Source organism: Schistocerca serialis, chromosome 6, assembly GCF_023864345.2.
Source record: "Schistocerca serialis cubense isolate TAMUIC-IGC-003099 chromosome 6, iqSchSeri2.2, whole genome shotgun sequence".
Classification (NCBI taxonomy): Eukaryota; Metazoa; Arthropoda; class Insecta; order Orthoptera; family Acrididae; genus Schistocerca; species Schistocerca serialis.
The window spans coordinates 645,708,509-645,732,784 of record NC_064643.1 but is presented as its reverse complement, the minus strand read 5'-3'; the positions used below and the strand labels follow the sequence as shown (position 1 = coordinate 645,732,784).

The window sequence follows — 24,276 nt, the reverse complement described above, 5'->3', positions numbered from 1 at the left end:
ATCCTTATATATTTTTTTAAATTTTTTGATATGAAACTGAAGTGGAACACAGTTGTATTATTTTTCAACATATCTCCCTGGTATTTAACACACTTCCTTCAGTGCATAGGACATGCACAGTTTCCTCTGAAAAAGTATTCATTTGGCCGTGTGCGCAGCTGTTTGTGCATGACCTACTGCACCTCTTCATCAGAATGAAATATCATTCCTCCCATCGTCTCTCTAAGTTATCCAAACATGTGGTAATCATTTGGCAGAGGTCTGGTGACTATGGCAGACATGGCAGAGTGTCGAACTGTGGGTCATCAGTGGTTGAAAGTGTTGCACAAGCAGTATAAGTTTGAGCTTTCTCATGTTGCAAAAGGACACCTGCAGTCAGAAGTCCACGTTGCTTTGATCTCATAACAGGCTGAAGCTGATTTTTTAAAATATTATTATATGATGAGCTTGTGATGATGTTTCTCCTAGTCATGTAGTGTTCCAAGATGATGCCTTATTCATCCCAAAGGAGAGTCAGCAAAAACTTCCATGCAGATAGCTGCATCTACAACTGCATGGGTTTTGGTAATGAGAAATGGTGCCATTCCTTACTTGCTCTTGTTATTTGGGGTGCTGGTACTGTACCCAGGCTTCATGCCTTGTAACGATTCTCATGAAGAAGCCATCATCTTCTGCAGTTCTTCAGAGATATAAATGTGCTGCTCTTTTAGTTCAGAGTGAGCTTTTGTGGCACCCATCTTGCCGACACTTTGAGAAACTTAAGCACTTCATGAATGATGTGTTGTGCTGAGCTGTGAGTAATGTTCATATCTGCAGCTATTTCATCAACCATCACATGACAGTTTTCCATCACAACAGCTTCAGCTGCTGCAGTGGACTCTGGTGCCACAAGGTGGTGTGCCTGACTCGAGTGATGAGTGTCTGTTACAGAAGTCATGCCATTTCTGAACTTCCTACTCCACTCATACACTTGCTGCAGTGGTAGGCATGCTTCACCATACTGGACCTTAATTTGCTGATGAATTTCAATATGTTTTGTACCTTCACTGGTCAGAAAATATAAGAGAGAATGCTGTTCTTCCTGGTGCATGTCACAAATGGGGCAGTCATTTTGAACTGGTATTGCGGCCGTGTTCTGCTTATCTGTAGTATGGTGCTGCCTGTAGGGCGTTCCTTGCATCATTGGTAACATTACTGCCAACGTACAGAACAATGGCATGAAATGGCGATTTTGAATTACACTTTTAAGGTTTTCATTTGACTCCCTCTCACATTTAGTTTCCAGATTTAAGGTAGATATAAACAGTGGTACAGCTCTGACAAACTAAAACATGACATAACAACAATGCTGAATGGTTAGGATTTCTTATCTTTGATCATGTGATGCTGATTTAAAGCAGCAATATGCTGAGATACCAAATGGATGTGAGATGATCATTAGACACAACAGCATCATTAAACTGCCCTGGGCTCCTAGAGAGACAGTGACCAGTGTAACGGAAAGTCCAATGATAATATCTGTCCAGGTTAGAGATTTGACATTATGGGAGAATGTATTGGGGAAACTTCTATGAGGTATCAGAGGTGTACTAAGGGCACAGAGAGTAGCAGAAACAAAATAGTGATCCAGGCTTACAGTCCACGATATCGGAGAACTCTATGAATTGGAGCCAATGGACTAGTCTCTCGGGATGAGAGGTTACTGTGAATTGAGGTATTAAGGTTTCTTATGATGAACTGTACTTTCTTATGAGGTGATGCTCTTGTGATGGTGAACTGAGCGAGGTGGCGTAGTGGCTAGCACACTGGACTCGGGACGATGGTTCAATTCCGCGTCTGACCATCCTGATTTAGGTTTTCCGTGATTTCCCTAAATCGCTCCAGGTAAATGCCGGGATGGTTCCTTTGAAAGGGCATGGTCGACTTCCTTCCCCGTCCTTCCCTAATCCGATGAGATCGATGACCTCGCAGTCTGGTCTCCTCGCCAAAACAATCCAATCCAATCCTATTGTGATGGTGAGTTAAGGTTATGACTGTGCTGTGTTATGGAAGATGATGAAATATTATATGCATCATTGAAGAATAGTAAGTATGAAATTTGTGTTAGGGGTTCTTTGTCATGAAGATGTAATGTATTCATTTAGCCAAAGAACAAAGATGTTTTCACCTGTCAATGTGGCTGAGAATGTGACCATGCCAATGCTACAGCTGACAGCTGACTCCTCTCTTCTGCAAATACCTTTCCTTATGCACTATGTTATAGCGATGAGGCAGCAGAATAGATTAATGTAATCAAGTTCACACATGTCAAGAAGTGCCTGGTTTTTGATTTGGAGGGCTGTAGAGTGCATGATTTTGTTTGTGTAGGTTAACATAGGAAGTGACTTACCGAACGAAAGTGCTGGCAGGTCGATAGAAACACAAACAAACACAAACATACACACGAAATTCTAGCTTTCGCAACCAATGGTTACTTTGTCAGGAACGAGGGAAGGAGAGGGAAAGACGAAAGGATGTGGGTTTTAAGGGAGAGGGTAAGGAGTCATTCCAATCCCGGGAGCGGAAAGACTTACCTTAGGGGGAAAAAAGGACGAGTATACAGTCGCACACACACACATATCCATCCGCACATACACAGACACAAGCAGACATTTGTGACAATTTTTACCTCCAAGCTGCCCTCCACTGCTAAATTTGTGATCCCTTGATGCCTCAGAACATGTCCCACTAACTGTTATCTTCTTTTTGTCAAGTTGTGCCACATACTCCTCTTCTCCCCAATTCTATTCAGTACTTCATCATTAGTTATGTGATCTACCCATCTAATCTTCAGCATTCTTCTGCAGCACCACATTTCGAAAGCTCCTATTCTTTTCTTGTCTAAACTATTTATCGTCCATGTTTCACTTCCATACATGGCTACACTCCATACAAATACTTTCAGAAACGACTTCCTGACACTTAAATCTATACTCGATGTTAACAAATTTCTCTTCTTCAGAAACGCTTTCCTTGCCATTGCCAGTCTACATTTTATATCTTCTCTACTTCGACCATCATCAGTTATTTTGCTCCCCAATTCTCATTTCCTAATCTAATTCCTTCAGCATCACCCGACTTAATTCGACTACATTCCATTATCCTCGTTTTGCTTTTGTTGATGTTCATCTTATATCCTCCTTTCAAGACACTGTCCATTCCGTTCAACTGCTCTTCCAAGTCCTTTGCTGTCTCTGATAGAATTACAATGTCATCGGTGAACCTCAAAGTTTTTATTTCTTCTCCATGGATTTTAATACCTACTCTGAATTTTTCTTTTGTTTCCTTTACTGCTTGCTCAATATACAGATTGAATAACATCGGGGAGAGGCTACAACCCTGTCTCACTCCCTTCCCAACCACTGCTTCCCTTTCATACCCCTCGACTCTTATAACTTCCATCTGGTCATCATCATCATCATCATCATCATCATTTAAGACTGATTATGCCTTTCAGCGTTCAGTCTGGAGCATAGCCCCCCTTATAAAATTCCTCCATGATCCCCTATTCAGTGCTAACACTGGTGCCTCTTCTGATGTTAAACCTATTACTTCAAAATCATTCTTAACCGAATCCAGGTACCTTCTCCTTGGTCTGCCCCGACTCCTCCTACCATCTACTGCTGAACCCATGAGTATCTTGGGTAACCTTGCTTCTCCCATGCGTGAAACATGACCCCACCATCTAAGCCTGTTTGCTCTGAGTGCTACATCTATAGAGTTCATTCCCAGTTTTTCTTTGATTTCCTCATTGTGGACACCCTCCTGCCATTGTTCCCATCTACTAGTACCTGCAATCATCCTAGCTACTTTCATATCCGTAACCTCAACCTTGTTGATAAGGTAACTTGAATCCACCCAGCTTTTGCCCCCATACAACAAAGTTGATCGAAAGATTGAACAGTGCACAGATAACTTAGTCTTGGTACTGACTTCCTTCTTGCAGAAGAGAGTAGATCATAGATGAGCGCTCACTGCATTAGCTTTGCTACACCTTGCTTCCAGTTCTTTCACTATGTTGCCATCCTGTGAGAATATGCATCCTAAGCACTTGAAACCGTCAACCTGTTCTAACTTTGTTCCTCCTATTTGGCACTCAATCCATTTATATTTCTTTCCCACTGACATTACTTTCGTTTTGGAGATGCTAATCTTCATACCATAGTCCTTACATTTCTGATCTAGCTATGAAATATTACTTTTCAAACTTTCAATCGAATCTGCCATCACAACTAAGTCATCCGCATATGCAAGACTGCTTATTTTGTGTTCACATATCTTAATCTCACCCAGCCAGTCTGTTGTTTTTAACATATGATCCATAAATAATATGAACAACAGTGGAGACAGGTTGCAGCCTTGTCTTACCCCTGAAACTATTCTGAACCATGAACTCAATTTACCGTCAACTGCCTGACTATCCATATAAAGACCTTTAATTGCTTGCAAAAGTTTGCCTCCTATTCCATAATCTCGTAGAACAGACAATAACTTCCTCCTAGGAACCTGGTCATATGCCTTTTCTAGATCTACAAAGCATAGATACAATTCCCTGTTCCACTCATAACACTTCTCCATTATTTGCTGTAAGCTAAAGATCTGGTCCTGACAACCTCTAAGAGGCCTAAACCCACATTGATTTTCATCCAATTGGTCCTCAACTAATACTCGCACTTTCCTTTCAACAATACCTGAGAAGATTTTACCCACAACACTGATTAAAGAGATACCTCTGTAGTTGTTACAATCTTTTCTGTTCCCATGTTTAAAGATTGGTGTGATTACTGCTTTTGTCCAGTCTGATGGAACTTGTCCCAACTCCCAGGCCAATTCAATTATCCTGTGTAGCCATTTAAGACCTGACATTCCACTTTATTTGATGAGTTCCGATTTAATTTCATCCACACCAGCTGCTTTATTGCACTGCACTCTATTGACCATTTTCTCCACTTCCTCAAATGTGATCCTGTTTCTATCATCATTCCTGTCCCATTCTACCTCGAAATCTGAAACATTACTGATCATATTTTCACCTACATTGAGCAACTCTTCAAAATATTCCCTCCATCTGCCCAAGGCATCCACAGGATTCACCAGCAGTTTTTCTGACCTGCCCAAAATACTTGTCATTTCCTTCTTACCTCCCTTTCGAAGAGTGCTAATTACACTCCAGAATGGTTTTCCAGCAGCTTGACCCATGGTCTCCAACCTGTTTCCAAAGTCTTCCCAAGAGTTCTTCTTGGATGCTGCAATTATCTGTTTGGCTTTGTTTCTTTCTTCAACATAACTTTCTCTGTCTACCTGAGTTCTAGTATGTAGCCATTTTTGATACGCCTTCTTTTTCCTTTTACAGGCTTCCTTGACTGTGTGATTCCACCAAGCTGTTTGCTTCATCCTACTTTTACACACTACTGTTCCAAGACATTCTTTAGCCACTTCTAGTACTGCGTCCCTGTACCTTGTCCATTCCTTTTCCAATGACTGTAATTGACTACATTCAACTAACTGGTACCTTTCTGAAATCGCTATTATGTACTTGTGCCTGATTTCCTTATCCTGAAGTTTCTCCACTCTTATCCTCCTACATATGGACCTGACCTCCTGCACTTTCGGCCTCACAATCCCAATTTCACTGCAGATTAAGTAATGATCAGTGTCATAAAAGAATCCCCTGAATACATGTGTGTCCCTCACAGCCTTCCTGAATTCCTGATCTGTTATTATGTAGTCAATGACAGATCTGGTTCCCCTGCCTTCCCAAGTATACCGGTGAATGTTTTTATGTTTAAAAAAGGAGTTTGTGATTACTAAGCCCATACTGGCACAGAAATCCAAGAGTTGTTTCCCATTCCTGTTGGCCTCCATATCCTCTCCAAATTTACCCATAATCTTTTCATACCCTTCTGTTTGATTTCCAATCCTGGTGTTAAAATCACCCATGAGCCGAACACTGTCCTTGTCCTTTACTCTAACAACTACATCACCGAGTGCCTCATAAAAACTATCCATCTTATCTTGATCTGTCCCTTCACAATGCAAATATACTGACACAATCCTAATTTTCTTGCTAGACATTGTCAAATCTATTCACATCAGTCGTTTGTTTACATACCTTATTGCAACTACACTGGGCTCCATTTCTTTCCTGATGTAAAGCCCTACACCCCATTGTGCTATTCCTGCTTTGACTCCTGACAGGTAGACCCTGATTTCTCCCACTTCCTCTTGCATACTCTATGTCGACAGATTCTAGATGTACCCTTGTCCGTTTTTAAGCTACGCTACAGATCACTTTATTTGTGAAAATACATTGTACAATCTCCAATAAATTTAACATATTCACAAGTACCTTTACCTTTAATCCATATAAATACAGTTTCATTAACAGATATCTTACGTCTACTACGTGTATACAAGGAGAAGGGTGAGGGTGACATATAGGTAGATTTGCCGAAGTCTTTATTTGCGTTTTCAGTCACATGATATGTTCGATAGGCTATAACGTCACGATCGACGAAGCTTTCCAGTCCGGATACATTTGGTACGCCTATACCTCCACGTACAATAGCGACTGTTAACCATCCGTTCCCATGGGTAAATGTATCGTTAATATCGATGCTGAAGTTCAATCTGCAACCACAGAAGACTGCGGGTCCATCTAACAGCGAATGTGCAGCGACAGATTTGATAGTATTCCTTTTCTTGTCAGCGGCCGATGTGGTCATTTCGACCCAAATGTCACTAACAGCTAAAATGTCCAGCCCCATCTTGCTTGCAGTCTCTGCCAGCTCTACCTTCTTCCCAGAGTAGCCCCCATTGATATTAATAGCTCCCCATCTCATTACCATTTGTTTGCCAAGTCATATCTTAGGAGTCCCTGGTTTGTCAGTTAGAGGTGGGACTCTGTCACCTCCAAAGGTCCGAGGCATTTTGCTCTGATTGTTGCCAGCGTCATATTTAAAGTACTAGGGAAGCAGGTTGCTAGCCTTACTTGCCCCAAGTCCCATTGAGTTTTACCCCTAACGGCTGAGGGACTAACCAGTGGATTTGGTAGTCTTTGCCGTATGAGCACAAAGGTGACCACGACTCAGAATAAGTCCGAGATGCCCAACCTTATTCCAAAGTAACTGGTATCCCGACTGTCGGGACCACTTACTTGGTCACTCATACGTTGCCCGTGGTTCATGAACTAGGACATGACTACAGGAATCCACACCATGAACCACCCATCTGGTTTCTGTACAAATTGTAAATAGCCTTTCGCTCCCTATATTTTACCTCTGCCACCTTTAGAATTTGAAAGAGAGTATTCCAGTCAACATTGTCAAAAGCTTTCTGTAAGTCTACAAATGTTAGAAATGTAGGTTTGCCTTTCCTTAATCTTTCTTCTAAGATAAGTCATAAGATCAGTATTGCCTCATGTGTTCCAATATTTCTACGGAATCCAAACTGATCTTTCCCGAGGTCGGCTTCTACCAGTTTTTCCATTCGTCTGTAAAGAATTCGCGTTAGTATTTTGCAGCTGTGACTTATTAAACTGATAGTTCAGTAATTTTCACATCTGTCAACACCTGCTTTCTTTGGGATTGGAATTATTATATTCTTCTTGAAGTCTGAGGGTATTTTGCCTGTCTCATACATCTTGCTCACCAGATGGTAGAGTTTTGTCAGGACTGGCTCTCCCAAGGCCATCGGTAGTTCTAATGGAACGTTGTCTACTCCGGGGGCCTTGTTTCGACTCAGGTCTTTCAGTGCTCTGTCAAACTCTTCACGCAGTATCATATCTCTCATTTCATCTTCATCTACATCCTCTTCCATTTCCATAATATTGTCCTCAAGTACATCGCCCTTGTATAGACCCTCTATATACTCCTTCCACCTTTCTGCCTTCCCTTCTTTGCTTAGAACTGGGTTTCCATCTGAGCTGTTGATATTCATGCAAGTGGTTCTCCTTTCTCCAAAGCTCTCTTTAATTTTCCTGTAGGCAGTATCTATCTTACCCCTAGTGAGACAAGCCTCTACATCCTTACATTTGTCCTCTAGCCATCCCTGCTTAGCCATTTTGCACTTCCTGTTGATCTCATTTTTGAGACGTTTGTATTCCTTTTTGCCTGCTTCATTTACTGCATTTTTATATTTTCTCCTTTCATCAATTAAATTCAATATTTCTTCTATAATCCAAGGAGTCCTACTAGCCCTCGAATTTTTACCTACTTGATCTCACTACTTCATCCCTCAGAGCTATGCATTCTTCTTCTACTGTACTTTTTCCCCCATTCCTGTCAATTGTTCCCTTATGCTCTCCCTGAAACTCTGTACAACCTCTGGTTCTTTCAGTTTTCCAGGTCCCATCTCCTTAAATTCCCACCTTTCTGCAGTTTCTTCAGTTTTAATCTACAGTTCATAACCAATAGATTGTGGTCAGAGTCCACATCTGCCCCTGGAAGTGTCTTACAATTTAAAACCTAGTTCCTAAATCTGTGTCTTACCATTATATAATCTATCTGATACCTTCTAGTATCTCCAGGATTCTTCCATGTATACAGCCTTCTTTCATGATTTTTGAACCAAGTATTAGCTATGATTAAGTTATGCTCTGCGCAAAATTCTACAAGGCGGCTTCCTCTTTCATTTCTTAGCCCCAATCCATATTCACCATACTCATTTATACGTTTCCTTCTCTCCCTTTTCCTACTCTCGAATTCCAGTCACCCATGACTATTAAATTTTCGTCTCCCTTCACTACCTGAATAATTTCTTTTATTTCATCATACATTTCTTCAATTTCTTCATCATCTGCAGATCTAATTGGCATATAAACTTGTACTGTTGTAGTAGGCATGGGCTTCGTGTCTATCTTGGTCACAATAATGCGTTCACTGTTCTGTTTGTAGTAGCTTACTTGCACTCCTATTTTTTTTATTCATTATTAAACCTACTCCTACATTACCCCTCTTTAATTTTGTGTTTATAACCCAGTATTCACCTGACCAAAAGTCTTGTTTCTCCAGCCACTGAACTTCACTAATTCCCACTATATCTAACTTTAACCTATCCATTTCCCTTTTTAAATTTTCTGATCTACCTGCCCGGTTAAGGGATCTGACATTCCACGCTCCGATCCGTAGAACGCCAGTTTTCTTTTTCCTGATAACAACGTCCTCCTGAGTAGTCCCTGCTCGGAGATCCAAATGGGGGACTATTTTACCTCCGGAATATTTTACCCAAGAGGACGCCATCATCATTTATCCATACAGTAAAGCTGCATGCCCTCGGGAAAAATTATGGCTGTAGTATCCCCTTGCTTTCAGCCATTCGCAGTACCAGCACAGCAAGGCCGTTTTGGTTAATGTTGTAAGGCCAAGTCAGTCAATCATCCAGACTGTTGCCCCTGCAACTACTGAAAAGGCTGCTGCCCCTCTTCAGGAACCACACGTTTGTCTGGCCTCTCAACTACGGTACGGCCATCTGTATCACTGAGGCATGCAAGCCTCCCCACCAATGGCAAGGTCCATGGTTCATGCAACAATAGGAATGGAGAAAGGGTCATCAACTTCTGCCTTAAAACTGATGTCAACCTTTTTCAGGAAATTACCAAGGAGAAAGAAGACCTGGTCTTCTCCTAATACACATTTAGGCTCATATCAACTGGATCATGTGGCAATAGCTACACAAAACCATAGGGAAATCATGTAACAGAAATCAAAGCCAAATTTCAACCTAAAAGACCAAACTCCAACCTGTCAGAGAACAGGAGCAAATTCATTAAAAAAGCTTTACACAAAGATGATAAACTGGAAACTAAATCAGAGAAGCAGCGATCAAAACGGTGAAAGAACTAGAACAACTACAAAGAAGAAGGAAACATAGGTGGTGGAATAAGGTATGTGATGAAGCAATAAAGGATAGAGTAACTGCTTGGAAAAATTGGAACTCCTGCAAGAAGGAAACAAAGTGGAACAAATTCACAGAGATCAGAAAAGAGACATCAAAAATTATTCAAACAGAGAAACGTAAATATGATAAAAAATGATTAGAGGAAAGAGATACAAATTTCAAACAGAACAACACTAGGGACTTTTACAAAATTTTTCAAAGAAGAAATAACAGATTTCAAGCCGATGAGCCTACACTTCAAAGATTCAATAGGCAAACTGATTACCAATGACATAGACAATTGTGAGTTACTAGCAAAATACTTCGAAAAGCCTCTAGACTGTGAAGAACCAACGTGATGACTAATTTTCACACAGCCTCGAAAAGAAAAACCCACCTTCAGGACCACCAGCACTGCATCAAATTGAACTATACTATATGGCCAGCTGAAAAACAACAAAGAACCAGGTGAAGACAGCATATTAGCTGAGATGTGAAAACTGCAAGGGAAGCGGGCAGCTGAAACCATTTATGAGGTTATTGAAGATTGCTGGGAGAGAAAAAGAATACCGGATGACTGGAAATAAGCTGTAATCTATCTATGCTACATAAGAAGGGTGACAGGACAGACACCAACAGTTACCGAGGCATATCTCTACTTCTAATCACCTACAAAGTAATGTCAAAATCAAACAGAGCACACAATTGGTGAGTACCAAGCAAGGTTCAGAAAAAATAGATCATGGCCAAAGCAAATTTTTATCTTGAAAACTATCCTCAGAATCAGAACAATGTGGAACCTTAACACAGTTCATTACATTCATTGATTTCAAAAAAAGCATATGATTATGTAGACAGACAGTATTCCTAACACTGGAAGAAGCAGGTGTCAACAGAACCACGAGACAATTAGTCAAAAAGACACTCACAACACAACTTCACAAATTAAATTTCTAGGAGAAGTTTCTGAACCCTTCACAATTAACACAGGTGTTCGGCAGGGAAAAGGGCTCTCACTGATCCTCTTCAATCTGGTCTTAGACAAGGTCATGAGAGAGTGGGATAACGAACTACAAGAGAAAAACATTGAAGTAATCCATCTATGACAAGGAAGAGGAAGATCTGAGGTGAAATGTCTCGCTTTTGCTGACAATACTGCAGTAATTTCTAAGGACAAAACAGATGCAAAGATAATGATAGAAACACTTCATAAAACTGCAGCTAAAACCAGATTACTAATATCACATGAAAAAATTCAATACATTGAACATAAACACAATAGAGAAAAATATTTGCAAATGCAACACAGAAGCATCAAAAGAGTTGATAAGTTTAAGTATTTGGTAGAGCGGATACAATGAGATGGGTTATACACTGTCAGGTCATATGTTATGCGTGCCACTTTGACACAAAGACAACACAGGGTGACGCTAGGCCTTGTGCTGGATGAGGACATGCATGTATAATTAGCCAAGTCTAATGGAATATTAAAGAATTGTTATTTTGACCAGTGGTTTTGCTGTAGCCTTCCAAAACATCATCCAGTCTTCTTCGCCATTTTCCAAACCCAGCCATTGCAGGCGAGTGTTGAACACCTCCTGACAAACATGAAAATGGCTCCCACCACCCAATAGTGGTCATTGCACAACCCATGCATTCCAGATCATGGGCCAAATTTAAAAATTTAAAATTCTGTCATAATCTACATACTAAGAGATATAATCTTCTGTTAAAGGTTTAACACAATAAATCAGGTAGTAAAGTTAGGAACTGTGTGTAGGTCTAGAGTCAGGGTAACTCACAGTATAAAGATTACCCAGACTGTGTTCATCCAGTGTTTGATGAGAGCAATTATCAACTTCCAAAAATCTTCAAATTTAATTTCAAAACTTTTGTAAACTTTTTCTCACTTACAGGCCCATGAAATAAAATAATCAGAAGGGGAAAACTTCATTGTCCCTGCATAACTTATAATGTCACTAGCCATTCCCCACAGAATTACTCACTATTTACCAGTTATTTATAAAGAAATGTTAATTCTGAAATGCACTATCCATGTTTCTGCACCATTATAAAAGTTATCTCTTTGATGTATATATTTAACTTCTATGAATGACTTTTTAGTCACATTACCCATTCCACAGGAACAGTAGTCATGCTGACCACCCCACGGGAACAATGACTTTTTTTTGGAATAAAGCTTCATCCAAATCCACCCTGTCTCTTTGGGAAAGGAGTAACAAACATACAACTCAAAAAAGAAAGAAAATAAGGAATGTGCAGTTTGGTGCTGTGCAGGTTTTATAATATTTGTATGTGCAACAACATCATCTATCCATACATGTGTGCCTGTTAGCAGTGGATATGCTTGCATATTGTAATCAAATCCAGGCTCGCTAAAAGTCTGCCATGTTCTACATGTAAAGGCTTGATTCTCCACCATACAGCATTCTAATAACACCATCATCATGAGTCTTCAGGTGTCTAGGAAGCTAAAAGATATGCCTGATGCTCAGCAGCTGAAATGCAATGAACTTGTATGGAAGTATGGATTAACTATATATGACGGTAGTATCTGTTCCTGAAAGAACAGTTACCGTGGATGACCATGCAGCTTTGCTAGAAATGAAATGATAATTAAATGGACACCCTAGCTGCAAACAGGCATTTATGTACTTCATTGGGGACATGTTGAAAATGTGTGCCCTGACCGGGACTCGAACCCGGGATCTCCTGCTTACATGGCAGACGCTCTATCCATCTGAGCCACCGCGGGCACAGAGGATAGTGCGTCTGCAGGGACTTATCCCTTGCACGCTCCCTGTGAGATCCACATGGATTAAACACTTTTAGGATTGTAGAAGCATTGTATTCATCACATTGAAATGTATTGTGTGGGACATATTAAACAATAAAAGCATTTTCACAAAAATGAAACAGTTAGAAAATCAAAGAGTAAGTAGCTTCTTTAAAATGATAGAGCAAAATCAAAGAGTAAGTAGCTTCTTTAAAATGATAGAGCAGACCACTCCATTGACCTTTTCTTTCAGGTTATATTAGACAGATCTAGATTTTGGCTAGTGCCTAGCCATTATCAATGCACTATTTCAAGTATCAATACATGTCCTAGAACATCAGCACCTGTTGTTTGAGGTTCTGTCACAGTTCGTTCAAGACTTCTGTATATACACTGGATATACAGTAGTCTTGAATGAGCTGTGACAGAAGCCCGAACAACAGGGGACTAACATACTAGGACATGTATTGATACTACGAAATAGTGCATTGATAATTGATAGGCACTAGCGAAAGTCTAGTTTTGCCTAATAAAACTCTATTATTTGAAAGTCATATCACAGTCACTGAGTGCACACACATTCCTAATGGAAGGCAGCTTGAGAAATAGCTTTTTCTAAGAGTAATTATTGGTCCACATTATATTCTTCAAATAAATAAATATCTTATACTACGTGCTTTTGAAAGTGGCCTATGTTTTAATTCAGGGTATAAGCTAATTCCATTCACACACACACACACACACACACACACACACACACACACACACACACACACACACAATGTTAACAATTACAGACCTATAGCACACCTTAGTGTCTTCTCAAAAATCTCTGAGAAGCTCTTTTATAATAGGTTGCTAGAGTTTGTTAACAAAAACTCATTGCTGTCAAATCATCAGCATGGATTCAGGCAAACTAGATCCACAACCACAGCAGTTTATGAATATTTGCACTCCATTCTAAAAGCTGTAGATGAAAAGGAAATGGCTACTGGAATATTCTTGGACCTATCCAAAGCATTTGACATTTTAGATCATGATATCGTACTACGTAAGTTGGAAAGAAAGGGAATTAGAGGTATCCCAAATGAATGGATTAGATCATATCTTACTAGCTGGCAACAAAAAGTTGTTCTCAAACAAGACACAATAACTGAAAACATTTCAAGAAAACAACTTACAAATCAGAAAAAACTACCATAAAATATGATGTGCCACAAGAATCAACATTAGTTCCTATCCTCTTTCTTTTGTATATTGATGACCTGAATGACACTGTTCATTGCAAACAGAAAATTTTATTTGCAGATGATATCAGTATTTTGATTACAGGGTCAGACCAAAAAGAGCTTCAATTAACTACAGATGCATCATTGCTGGAGCTAACAAACTGGTTTGAAAAAAATAAACTTATAATTAACACTGGGAAAACAGTGGCCATGAAATTTCATATATCCCACAAAAAATGAACACACATTGAAAATAAACAACAAAATTGTAAAATTAGTTGATGATGTTAAGTTCCTAGGAATATATCTGCAGAGTGATCTCAAGTGGAATACATACATTAAAGCTCTTACAACCAAGCTATCATCAGTCTGTTACATGGTACAGATACTAAGCACAAGCTGTAATAGAGAAATAGTAATACAGGCACATTTCCAGTCAGCAATCCGGATATGGAATAATATTTTGGGGGGAATGCACCCTGTAGTCAAAACTCAGAAACAAGCTATCAGAATCATCTGCAACATAAAGAGGCAAGGTTCATGTCGCTCTCTTTTTCCTACTCTAAAGATACTGAACCTTCCATGCCTATATATATTTGAAGCAATAGTATTTGTAAGAGAATATTTAACAACCTCCAATGCATATCAGCTGAAAGCTCTGTGCACAATTACACAACAAGAAATGGCAATAACATTCATGTCTCATATGCCAGAACATCAGCCTACCAGAAGAGTGTCCTTCTTAGAGGCACACAATTGTATAACCACATTCCTAACAACATCAAGTTGGTAAAGCAAGACAGCTTGTTCAAAAAAAAGCTGAAGTCATTTATGATAGATCACAGTTTCTACTCTGTAAATGAATACCTCTCATAATGAAACAGAATTTAATTTTATAATGTTAAATTAATAAACAATTTATGGCAATTATTTGTATATTAAAGTGTACTAGTTGTACATGTAACATTGTATTAATGTAGATATTTGTAGTCCACAGCATTGTACTGATCTTATTTGTTATATATATATACAAGATGTTACAGGACCAAAACTAAATAAATAAATAAAAATTTTCCCAGTTTCATCTAGCTGCATGCTGTGACTGCTTACACAACCAGCAGCCACATGTCTGTAGCCAGAAGTGGGAGAAGGTACTACTCACACACGGCTCAACTGCGCTGTCGCTTGAGCTGGCTCGTAATGGCTAAAATGAATCTAATGTAAACATTTGTGATGTCATGCTCATCAGAGGCAATTTGTTGTTATGAAGCATTGCATAATTTCACTCAAACCTTTGACAGATTTTGCTGTTGGCAGACGCTTGTATGAGCACTGTGATTTGTTGTTGTATATGGCACATTTCCTTTGCAATTTAAGCTTTATTTTCGTTTTTGATCTCATTCATGTTTTATTGCTGCAGTGTTATTCTACAGTAGCGGGATACAGTAACATCCTTTGTTAGAGTATTGATTCTTACCAGTCAACATTACAAAAGTTTAACTGAAAACTAAAACAATAAAAAATTCCTGGAATTTTAAAAAATTCCTGGGATTTTCCTGGTTTTCTCCCAGATGAAAAAAATGTCAAGTTTTTCCCCCATCTCACGGTTGTCCCAGGTCATATACATCCTGGTTTAAATGTTTTCTGTCTACACTGGCTCAAGTAGTGAAAGTTTAATTGTAACCACCCAGTACAAGACGTAGTACTGAAAGCACATTAATTACGAACACCAGAACAGAACAGAACTGAAGTCCTGGATGAAGACTGATGTTATTTATACAGGTTTTGAATATTCCAGAATATACAAACATGAGAAGTTCTGAGAACCTTCCACAAATGATAAATATGGATGACTAATACTGTTGAGCAGTCAACTTGCAGTATGCCAACCAGTGACGCTAACCACTATGCCCAACTGCATGCAGCATGGCTCACAGCATTGCTCCCTCTCCTGGAGGAATAGGCCCTGCTTTTTCCAAAATTCTCATTAGAGCCAATTACAGTACACTGGAATTAGATCTTGTTGGCAGTCGTCTGTATGGCAATGCTTACAGATCATTGAATTTTGGTCTTATTGTCACATACTCTTCACTGTGACGAGCATTGAAGGCAGCCCCTCCCATTGAAGCTTCATGAACATGGAACCAATCTTCAGTTTCCTTAAATGAAAAACCCCTATCATACTTATGACATTAATGATGATTCTGAGCTTTTGTCTTCTTGATGAAGAGTCATAATCCTCAACTTCATATGTGATGTCCTAACGATGACTCTTGAGCTTTTGTCTTCTTGATGAAGAGTTATAATCCTCAACTTCATATATGATGTGCGACAAGCAAAGAAGGATTTGATACAGTCCTGATAGCCCCTCTTTCTGTACAGGGGTAAAAATTCACAACATGTCCGTCGGACTGTATCTCACTGGCTCATGCTCAGTGTTATAGCACTTTGTCTTTCTCCGAGTAGTCAGGATCCATCTGTAAGCAAGTTGTTTTGCTTCTTCTGTCTGGTGACGAGGTGTTTCACATAGTCAGCCTGAGTATTGTTGGGTTGAAACAGGGACAGTGTATCCATCGTCATTTTAGGTTTTCAACAATGGAGCTGAAAGAATGGTGTGAAACGTATAGTGTATTACTTCACTGTGTTTATGCAAATGTCATGATGGATAGTAATGTTTCTCAGTTTTTCTGTTTGGCATCAACATACATTGATGGAATGTCTGCCAATGCGTTATTAAAGTGTTCTGTGAGAACAGTTGTTTTTACATTGTAGGAAGTTGTTGTCTTGTGAGTGATGTAATGTGAAATTACCTCTGATACTAGTCTCAACTGGGAAACTTTTCCACCATCAGAGATCATGACATAGGGTCCAGTGAGACCTTCTGAAACAGTACTTTGCTTTTTATTAAAGAGAAAGAGCAATCCTGTGAGCTGTGCTTCATGTAGTGGGGCACAGAGGTTAGTGCCACTTCCTTGGCCAGAGACAATGGTCAAGTGTGTGTGTGAGTTATGTTTGCATGAATGTGTGTGTGTGTTTTGTCTAATTCGGAAGAAGGCCTTTTGGCTACAAGTCTTCTTGTTGTGCCTATATGTGACTCTACATCTCCACTCCACGGTGGTTTACATAATATTGTCATTACTCCACTGTTTGATTTCTCAGTATGTAAAGTACGTGGTGTAGTAAATGAATACAGCACATATTAGCAGACATAAAATCACTGATTGCAAAATTGTGCATTTCTCAGTGTAAGGAATTTCACCATGAATAATACATGCCATGTATATGGTTTAAACCCGCTTAACCTGAGTTAATATCAGCAATGAGCAATTGAAACTGTCTGGCCTGCATGCTACATCCCAACTACAGTGGAACTTCGATTTATGTTCTGCAGTTTTATGTTTTCCATGATTCTACACCATAAATTCGTAGCCCCTGCAAAAAACCCATAAGATTAATGCGAAAAATTCCCTGATTATACATCTCTTCCTGGTATGGTCCACCTTGATTCTGAGCTCTTACTCGACTCATCCTGTTTTCTTCCTATTGACATTTGATGTGACTGAATGACTGACAGAAAAGACAGATGGTTAACACCATGGGTAGTGGTGGAGTTAAGGGAATATTTTAGGCCGTTGTGGAGAGGGGAGACATGAGAGAGGAAATGCTGATGTAATCCACAATTGGTGTTGCCAACACAACTTGCAACGTTTAGCTTTACAGCACAATTATGATACAACTACTGCTAGGTTGCAGCAGTAATGGAAAAACAAGACAGTCGTCGCAAAGTGTTCTGGACTGAGCCAGTATGTGATGAAGGGACCCACCCACCACCTTTTCTGTGCCACTTATAACTCAGTGTCATCTTTTTGCATGTATTTCCTATGTACTGTACTCTGCAACAATATCAATCATCCATCTTTTAAATTCAAACACTGAGTCTCGAAGAATATGCTCGATAATAATCAAGGAAATGTCATCCATTTCCGGCTATTGAACTCTTATTAGCTGGTGACTTGTTAAGTCACCCAACAGCGAGCGCAGCCACACCACACTATCATACATAAAATGATCTCAGATACTGGATGTATGGAGAGGGGGAGTGGCCCTTGAACAACGGGGGTGCAGGTAGGGATGAAAGAATTTTGTGAAGTGCTGAGAATATACTTTTTGTGCAGATGATGTGCTACGATAGAGATGACACACAGAAATAAAACAAGGGTTTTGCGATAGCACATTTTAAAGACTTTCGTGTTCAACACATACACACACACACACACACACACACACACACACACACACACACACACCACACTGAGGATTGCAAAGTTTGGCAGCAGTGATAGAGGGCATGAAGCGAAACTGGAGCACCTGAGCTTTCTTTCAAATTTACATTTTACACAGTGTACAGGAATTCGCTGGGCTGACTTCTAATAAGCTTTTAATGTCAGTTGGGGAAGTAAATTCTATTTTTCACGTCTCTCTCATCTACCCTAAAATAACATTTTAACAGTTTTAACAGTGGTGACCATATGAAGTGCAGCTTGGAAGAAAACATTAAACAATAACAGCAATGGTGACAAAGTTTGTCATGAAGCAGATGTCTGCATCTATGCTTATGGTTTAACCACCTAGCTGCTGTGATTTTTTTGGTTTAATTCAACATGTTGATCAATTTTTGCTTTTTTTCTGCGTGAGCACATAGGATGATATCTCAAAAACACAGGTTTTGAATGTGTAATTTGTGGTTGTAGCATGTCAGAAAATATCTCGATTACATTGTACCCAGATACCAGTTTCAGTTTTTTTGGTAAGTTTTTACGTGCTGTTATGCACCAGTGATTTTTGAAGAACTGATGAAATTCATTACCACAAATTATCGTGTAAAAATTGTGTTGTACTTTTAATTTTCCTCACTTAGACAGATTTTGTACAGAGCATTGGAGAGGATTGCGATTTTTAATTCTGTATGCTAATTACATGTTTTTGCTCATATTTGGGGGTGGGGGGTTAACATTTTCCTCAATTTTGCATTTTTAAGTTTGGACCACATGAAAATGTAAAATAGGGGTTTCACTTTACGTTTTATTTTCCTTTATTAAGATTCCATTGATCCCAATAGCATTAGAGCTGCTAGGATTTGGAATGAGTCAATGTTTCTAAAACATTTACTATCATGAATTATTTATAAAATTTACAATAGTAGGTACAGTAGGGTAAAGTATAGTAGGTTCATTATGATACCCACATAAACTACTTGAACATCATAATACATGAAAATAAGTAAGGTACATAATACAAAAAGACATCAGAATTAATATTTGTGCATACACTATGAGACAATCATGTTATTAATATCTTAATACTTGAAAATGAATGATACCTTATACGACACCAAATAATTTATATTTGTGCGTACAATAATCAGGCATCCCAGTTGTACAATAGAACTACATGCATGCACTCACTTATGCTAAAAAATTCATTAAGTAGAATGAATTTTGTAACAGATATTCTTTCAAGTTGCTCTTAAATTTCGCTAAGTAGAATGAATTTTGTAACAGATATTCTTTCAAGTTGCTCTTAAATTTTTGTCTTTCAGGAACAAGATTTTTGTTGTTTATAGGTTGAGTATTGAGCACTTTCATGTCTGAGTAATTTATCCTTTCTACATAAGGATGAAGTTTTTCTGGTCACTGCGTCCAGCCCACTTTTGCTGATGGTGGCTGTGTAGATAACAATTCCCACCAGTACTAGAGTGATGCTGGCATGCATTCCAAATTGGCAACCTAAAGTGGGAAACTTACTCACAAACTCTTTCTTCAAGCAGATTCTTTGCTCTCTTTGACAGAGAGTACACTGCATAGTTTCATTGTAGTGTGAAGTGGCATTACTTTTCAATGTTATTTTAATGTCTTTTTTGGACACTTACACTACCCTTTTGACATGTCCTTTCTTCTTTCTCTGTGCTTTAGATCCTCAATAATGTATGCTCACATTCAGTGCTTTTAACACTTTTCTTTTTCCTCCCTCTTCCAGCTTCAGTGTGTGAGGCAAAATGTATGCTATGAATATCTGTAAACATTTTATAAGTTTGCCCATCTTCTGAGGGGATCAACCATTTCACATAACTTTCTACTATACATATACTCTGCATTGCCTAAACAAGTAAAGAGAATTTGCAACTTATAAAATTCAAAACAAACTCAGTAAATTATCACAAAATTACATAATTAAACAATTACAATACTCCATTCAGTATTGGCAAGGAATATAGTGCAGTTCCTTTGTGGATGACAGAACAGAGATGACATGTGAATAAATATGCAGCAAAGAAAAAGTTTATAAAATTAACTGTAAGTACTGATTCCATTATAAAAAAACTCATGGAGCCAAAAATAATTTCAACCCAGGTATCAGCCCACGAGCTGCAGTCACAACTATCAGCTGAGCGTGATGGAAATGCACAATTGCAAGCTGCCTTAGAAGATGCACTCAGAGCACAAGTTCATTTCCAACAGCTGGAGGAAAATGTGTCTCAGCAACTAAGCTGTGTTTCATCAGAATTAAGCATGAAGGAAAAATATATATCACAACTTGAATCTGATAAATCTTGTCTCTGTAATGAAGTGGCAGCTATAAAGAAAGAACTCAAGTATGTATCTTTTTTTTTAAGATTCTTTACTGCTGTGTGAAATATACAAGATAGATTATAATCAAACACATTAGTATAGTTACAAAATATTGTGGTATTGAAATGTTGCTTTTCAATGTGAAGAGCTGTCATGTTATGACACAGTAAGTAGTATGAGAGCATTTATGAGATCAGGCCACCTGTGCTGTGTAGGAAAATTTACTCTTTTTTGACAGTTGTTATAATCTTCTTTATTTAAATAATGTATATAAATATTCAATTGATGTGGAAAATTCAGACAGATGAATAGAGTTTTTATAACTGAATGAGACTGTAACTTTAACATGAAAAAGCGTAAACACATGAGAGACAAAGTACATATAACAGAATACACATAGATCACCAGTGGAGCCTTAAGCTCCTGCCTATATCGTCATTAGTTCTAATTGCTGTCGTACTAGCAGTCCAGGTGGCCTCTAGTCATGCGCAAACTTCATATACAAGTAATAAAGCAGTGCACAAGAAATTTGGTTGTTACAGCACTCATCTTTCTTTGTGAAGAAGTTAGTACTGCACTCTTGTCCATTTCTTCTGTCATTGATGTTGGTTGCTGAGTCATGCAGACACTACCAGCAGTCCATAGGGTATGAAGTGGTGCAATCGAGGACAGGTGTGGCACCCATACCCCTGTGAGAGACTATGTGATAGGGTAGGCAACAGTGGCGTAGCTTCCATTTCCATGCTGGAGTCTAACATCAGTGAAGGAGGCTGTGGTGAAGGCAGCTGAACAGATGGTGCCAACTACAATGGAGGGGCAACAGTGGAGGCATCAGCTGCAATAGTGCGGGAGCCAGGGGGGTCCTGTCTTGGCACCCATCAGCTGAAGGGGGCACCCACAGCAGAGGAGACAGTTGTGAAGGTGTTGGCAGGAGTGGCGGAGAAATCGAGGGTCCCAGCTGAAATGTAGGAGACAGGTGGGAAAATGGAGGATTCAAAGACAATGGAGCCACTCACAGTACGCAGCCGCCCATGCAGGGTCATAGCTGGTCAAAGTGTCACAACGCCCTCTCCTCAGCAGTGAGATGATACAGAGGCGTTGTTCACAGTGGCTCTCGATGACCACCAGTAACCGTTTTGGTCAGCAACCAAAACTGCAAGCCCAGACAGCTATGCCAGATTGGAAGTCTTGTGGCACAAGCGTCGGTTGAAGCAGATGTAGTGGGGTCTGGGGCTGATGGCTGTGCAATAACTCTTCCAGACTTATCTCCAACAGGGGTAAACCTATAAGAACTGAGGAATCAGTCAAGAGCCACTTTCAGTGTCACATCCGAAACCACATTCGGGAGGATGATGGTGCAACCCCATATCCAGCCATCTTTATTTAGGTTTTCCATGATTTCTCTAAATTGCACAAGGCAAATGCCAGAATGGTTCCTTCAAAAGGGAACTGCTTTCCTTCCCCATCCTTCCCTAACTCAAGCTTTTACTCCGTCTCTAATGACCTTGTTGTCGACGGGATGTTAAACAGAAATCTCCACCTCCTCCTCCACACATGAAACATATTTTTTTTCATCTGAGTCCTAAATATTTGTACTACTTGTTCTGCTCCCCTGTTTGATTGAGGGTGGAAAGGAGCAGCAGTGAAATGGCAGACACCACTTTTCTTTACAAATCTTCAAATTCATGAGATATGAACTGGGGGTCATTGCCTGTAACTAATATATACGAAAGAAAGTCCATTCTAAAAATTTTTGACTAAGCTGAAGTTGTTGTTGCCACAGAAGTGGACAGACAATGCACCACATACAGAAATTTAAAATAAGCATCAGTTACAACAAGCCAATAGAAATTCAGGATAGGTCCCACGAAATCTACATGAATTAATTTCCAAGGCTGCTGTAGAGCTGGCCAGATGCATGCAGGGGCCACCTGATGCGTGGCACACTGTGGGCAGGCTGCAACCCCATCAATGCCTCTCCAAAAAACATCTCTGCATGTTAACACTTTTGTACATGACACACCTCAGTGGTCCACATGTAATACACACTTAACCTCACCCAAAGGGCAGATGGGGCTACAACTGGGGGAGCGGCGTCCTCTGTAGCTAATAGCTGAGCTCCATCTCAAACAGAAAGACAGTTTTGTAATGCAAAATAATTTCTTAAAGGATCAGAAGCACAGCCTGTAGATTTGTCCGGCTGTGTTACACAAAAGAAAAAACTTTACTTAAAACAGGATCCGAGACTACTGTGGCTGCGATTTTAGAGCTAGTAACAAGAAAACCATCAACAACATTTTTACCTTCCATGTCCAAATGAAAACAGAACAATTCCTCTTTATCAAACTCTGGATCTGGACCAATCGGAAAACGCGATAAGGCATCAGCATTTGCATGTTGTGCTGTAGGTTGAAAATGTTACTCATAATTGTATAGTGTCAAGAAAAGAGCCCACCACTGTAAATGATGTGCGGCTTTGTCCAGCAAGGGTATCGAAGGGTTAAACAGACACCAGTTGTTTGTATTCTGTGATCGGGTTTAACTTAGATCTGTATACAAAAACATGATTTTTTTAAAGCACACACAACTGCTAAAGCTTCTTTCTCTATCTGAGAATAATTATCTTATGCTGAGTTTAAGGTTTTAGAGGCATATGTAGTAGGGCGTTCTGATCCGTCTGCATCCTTATGAGGAAGGATGGTGCCAAGGTCGAACTAAGATGCATCCATGGCTAACAGAAGTTGCAGGCCTGGCTGAAAAGTAACCAAACAAGAGGCTGGCTGCAGCTTGGATTTCAACAACTTGAATGCCCAGTCACAAGCCTGGGACCATTGGAAAGGAACATCTTTATGTAATAATACTTGGAGTGGTTGTGCCACAGTAGCAGTGTCCAGTATGAATTTTTGGTAGTACACAGTTTTGCCTGAAAATGCCTATAATTCCTTGATGCATGTAGGGTGTGGCAATGCAGCAATAGAATTAATATGGTGGCAAGTGGTTTAATGCCAGCATGTGACACTTCAAAACCTAAATAAATAATGGGTGGCTGAAAAAACTGTGTCTTGTCCAAATTGCACTTTAACCCTCCAGACTGTAAAACAGAAAATAGAGCATGAAGATTTCTCAAATGTTCCTCTGTAGGGGCACCAGACACTAGCATGTCATCTAAATAGTTGATGCAGCCTGGAACTGTTGCACCAAGTTGCTCTGAAAAGTGTTGAAAAATAACTGGTGCACTTGCCACCCCAAAAGAGGCAAACACTCATTTTGCTAAAACCCAAATGATGTATTAATAAATAGAAGGCGTTTGATTCCTCATCTAGCGGCAGCTGTAAATATGCAAATGCTAAGTCAATCTTTGAAAAATAATTGCCATCTGATAATTTGGTAACAGCTTGTCAGTGCGTGGTGAAGGATAGGTATCAGTGATTAACTGTACATTAATTGATTTTTTAAAAATCACTGGAGAGGTGTAATTTGCCCATAGGTTTCTTAACTATCAGCAGTGGTGTTGACCATTCAATGGGAGAAATAGGTCAAATAACATGAAGGAATTGAATATGATTGTGCTTTTACTTGATCATGTACAGTTACTGGTACTGGGCACCCTAGAAAAAACGGGGCAGGTATCTGTTTCATCATAAAATGAGCCTGAAATTCTGTTGCACAGCCCAGTCCTGCTGAAAATAATAGGAAAATTCGCAGA

General features: G+C 39.4%; 1 protein-coding gene and 1 non-coding gene across 3 annotated transcripts in view; one reads left to right on the top strand and one right to left on the bottom strand.

The window, feature by feature from the left end:
* LOC126483636 (myosin-11-like) overlaps positions 1-24,276 on the top strand; it is a 239,549-nt gene that overhangs the window by 182,554 nt on the left and 32,719 nt on the right. For both annotated transcript variants that reach the window (XM_050106692.1, XM_050106693.1), the window contains exon 7: positions 20,352-20,593. In XM_050106692.1, coding sequence (XP_049962649.1) covers positions 20,352-20,593 — 242 coding nt within the window. The remainder of the gene's footprint in view (positions 1-20,351; positions 20,594-24,276) is intronic.
* Positions 12,618-12,692, bottom strand: Trnat-ugu (transfer RNA threonine (anticodon UGU)). Its single transcript has one exon. It is a non-coding gene; the product is annotated as a tRNA-Thr (tRNA).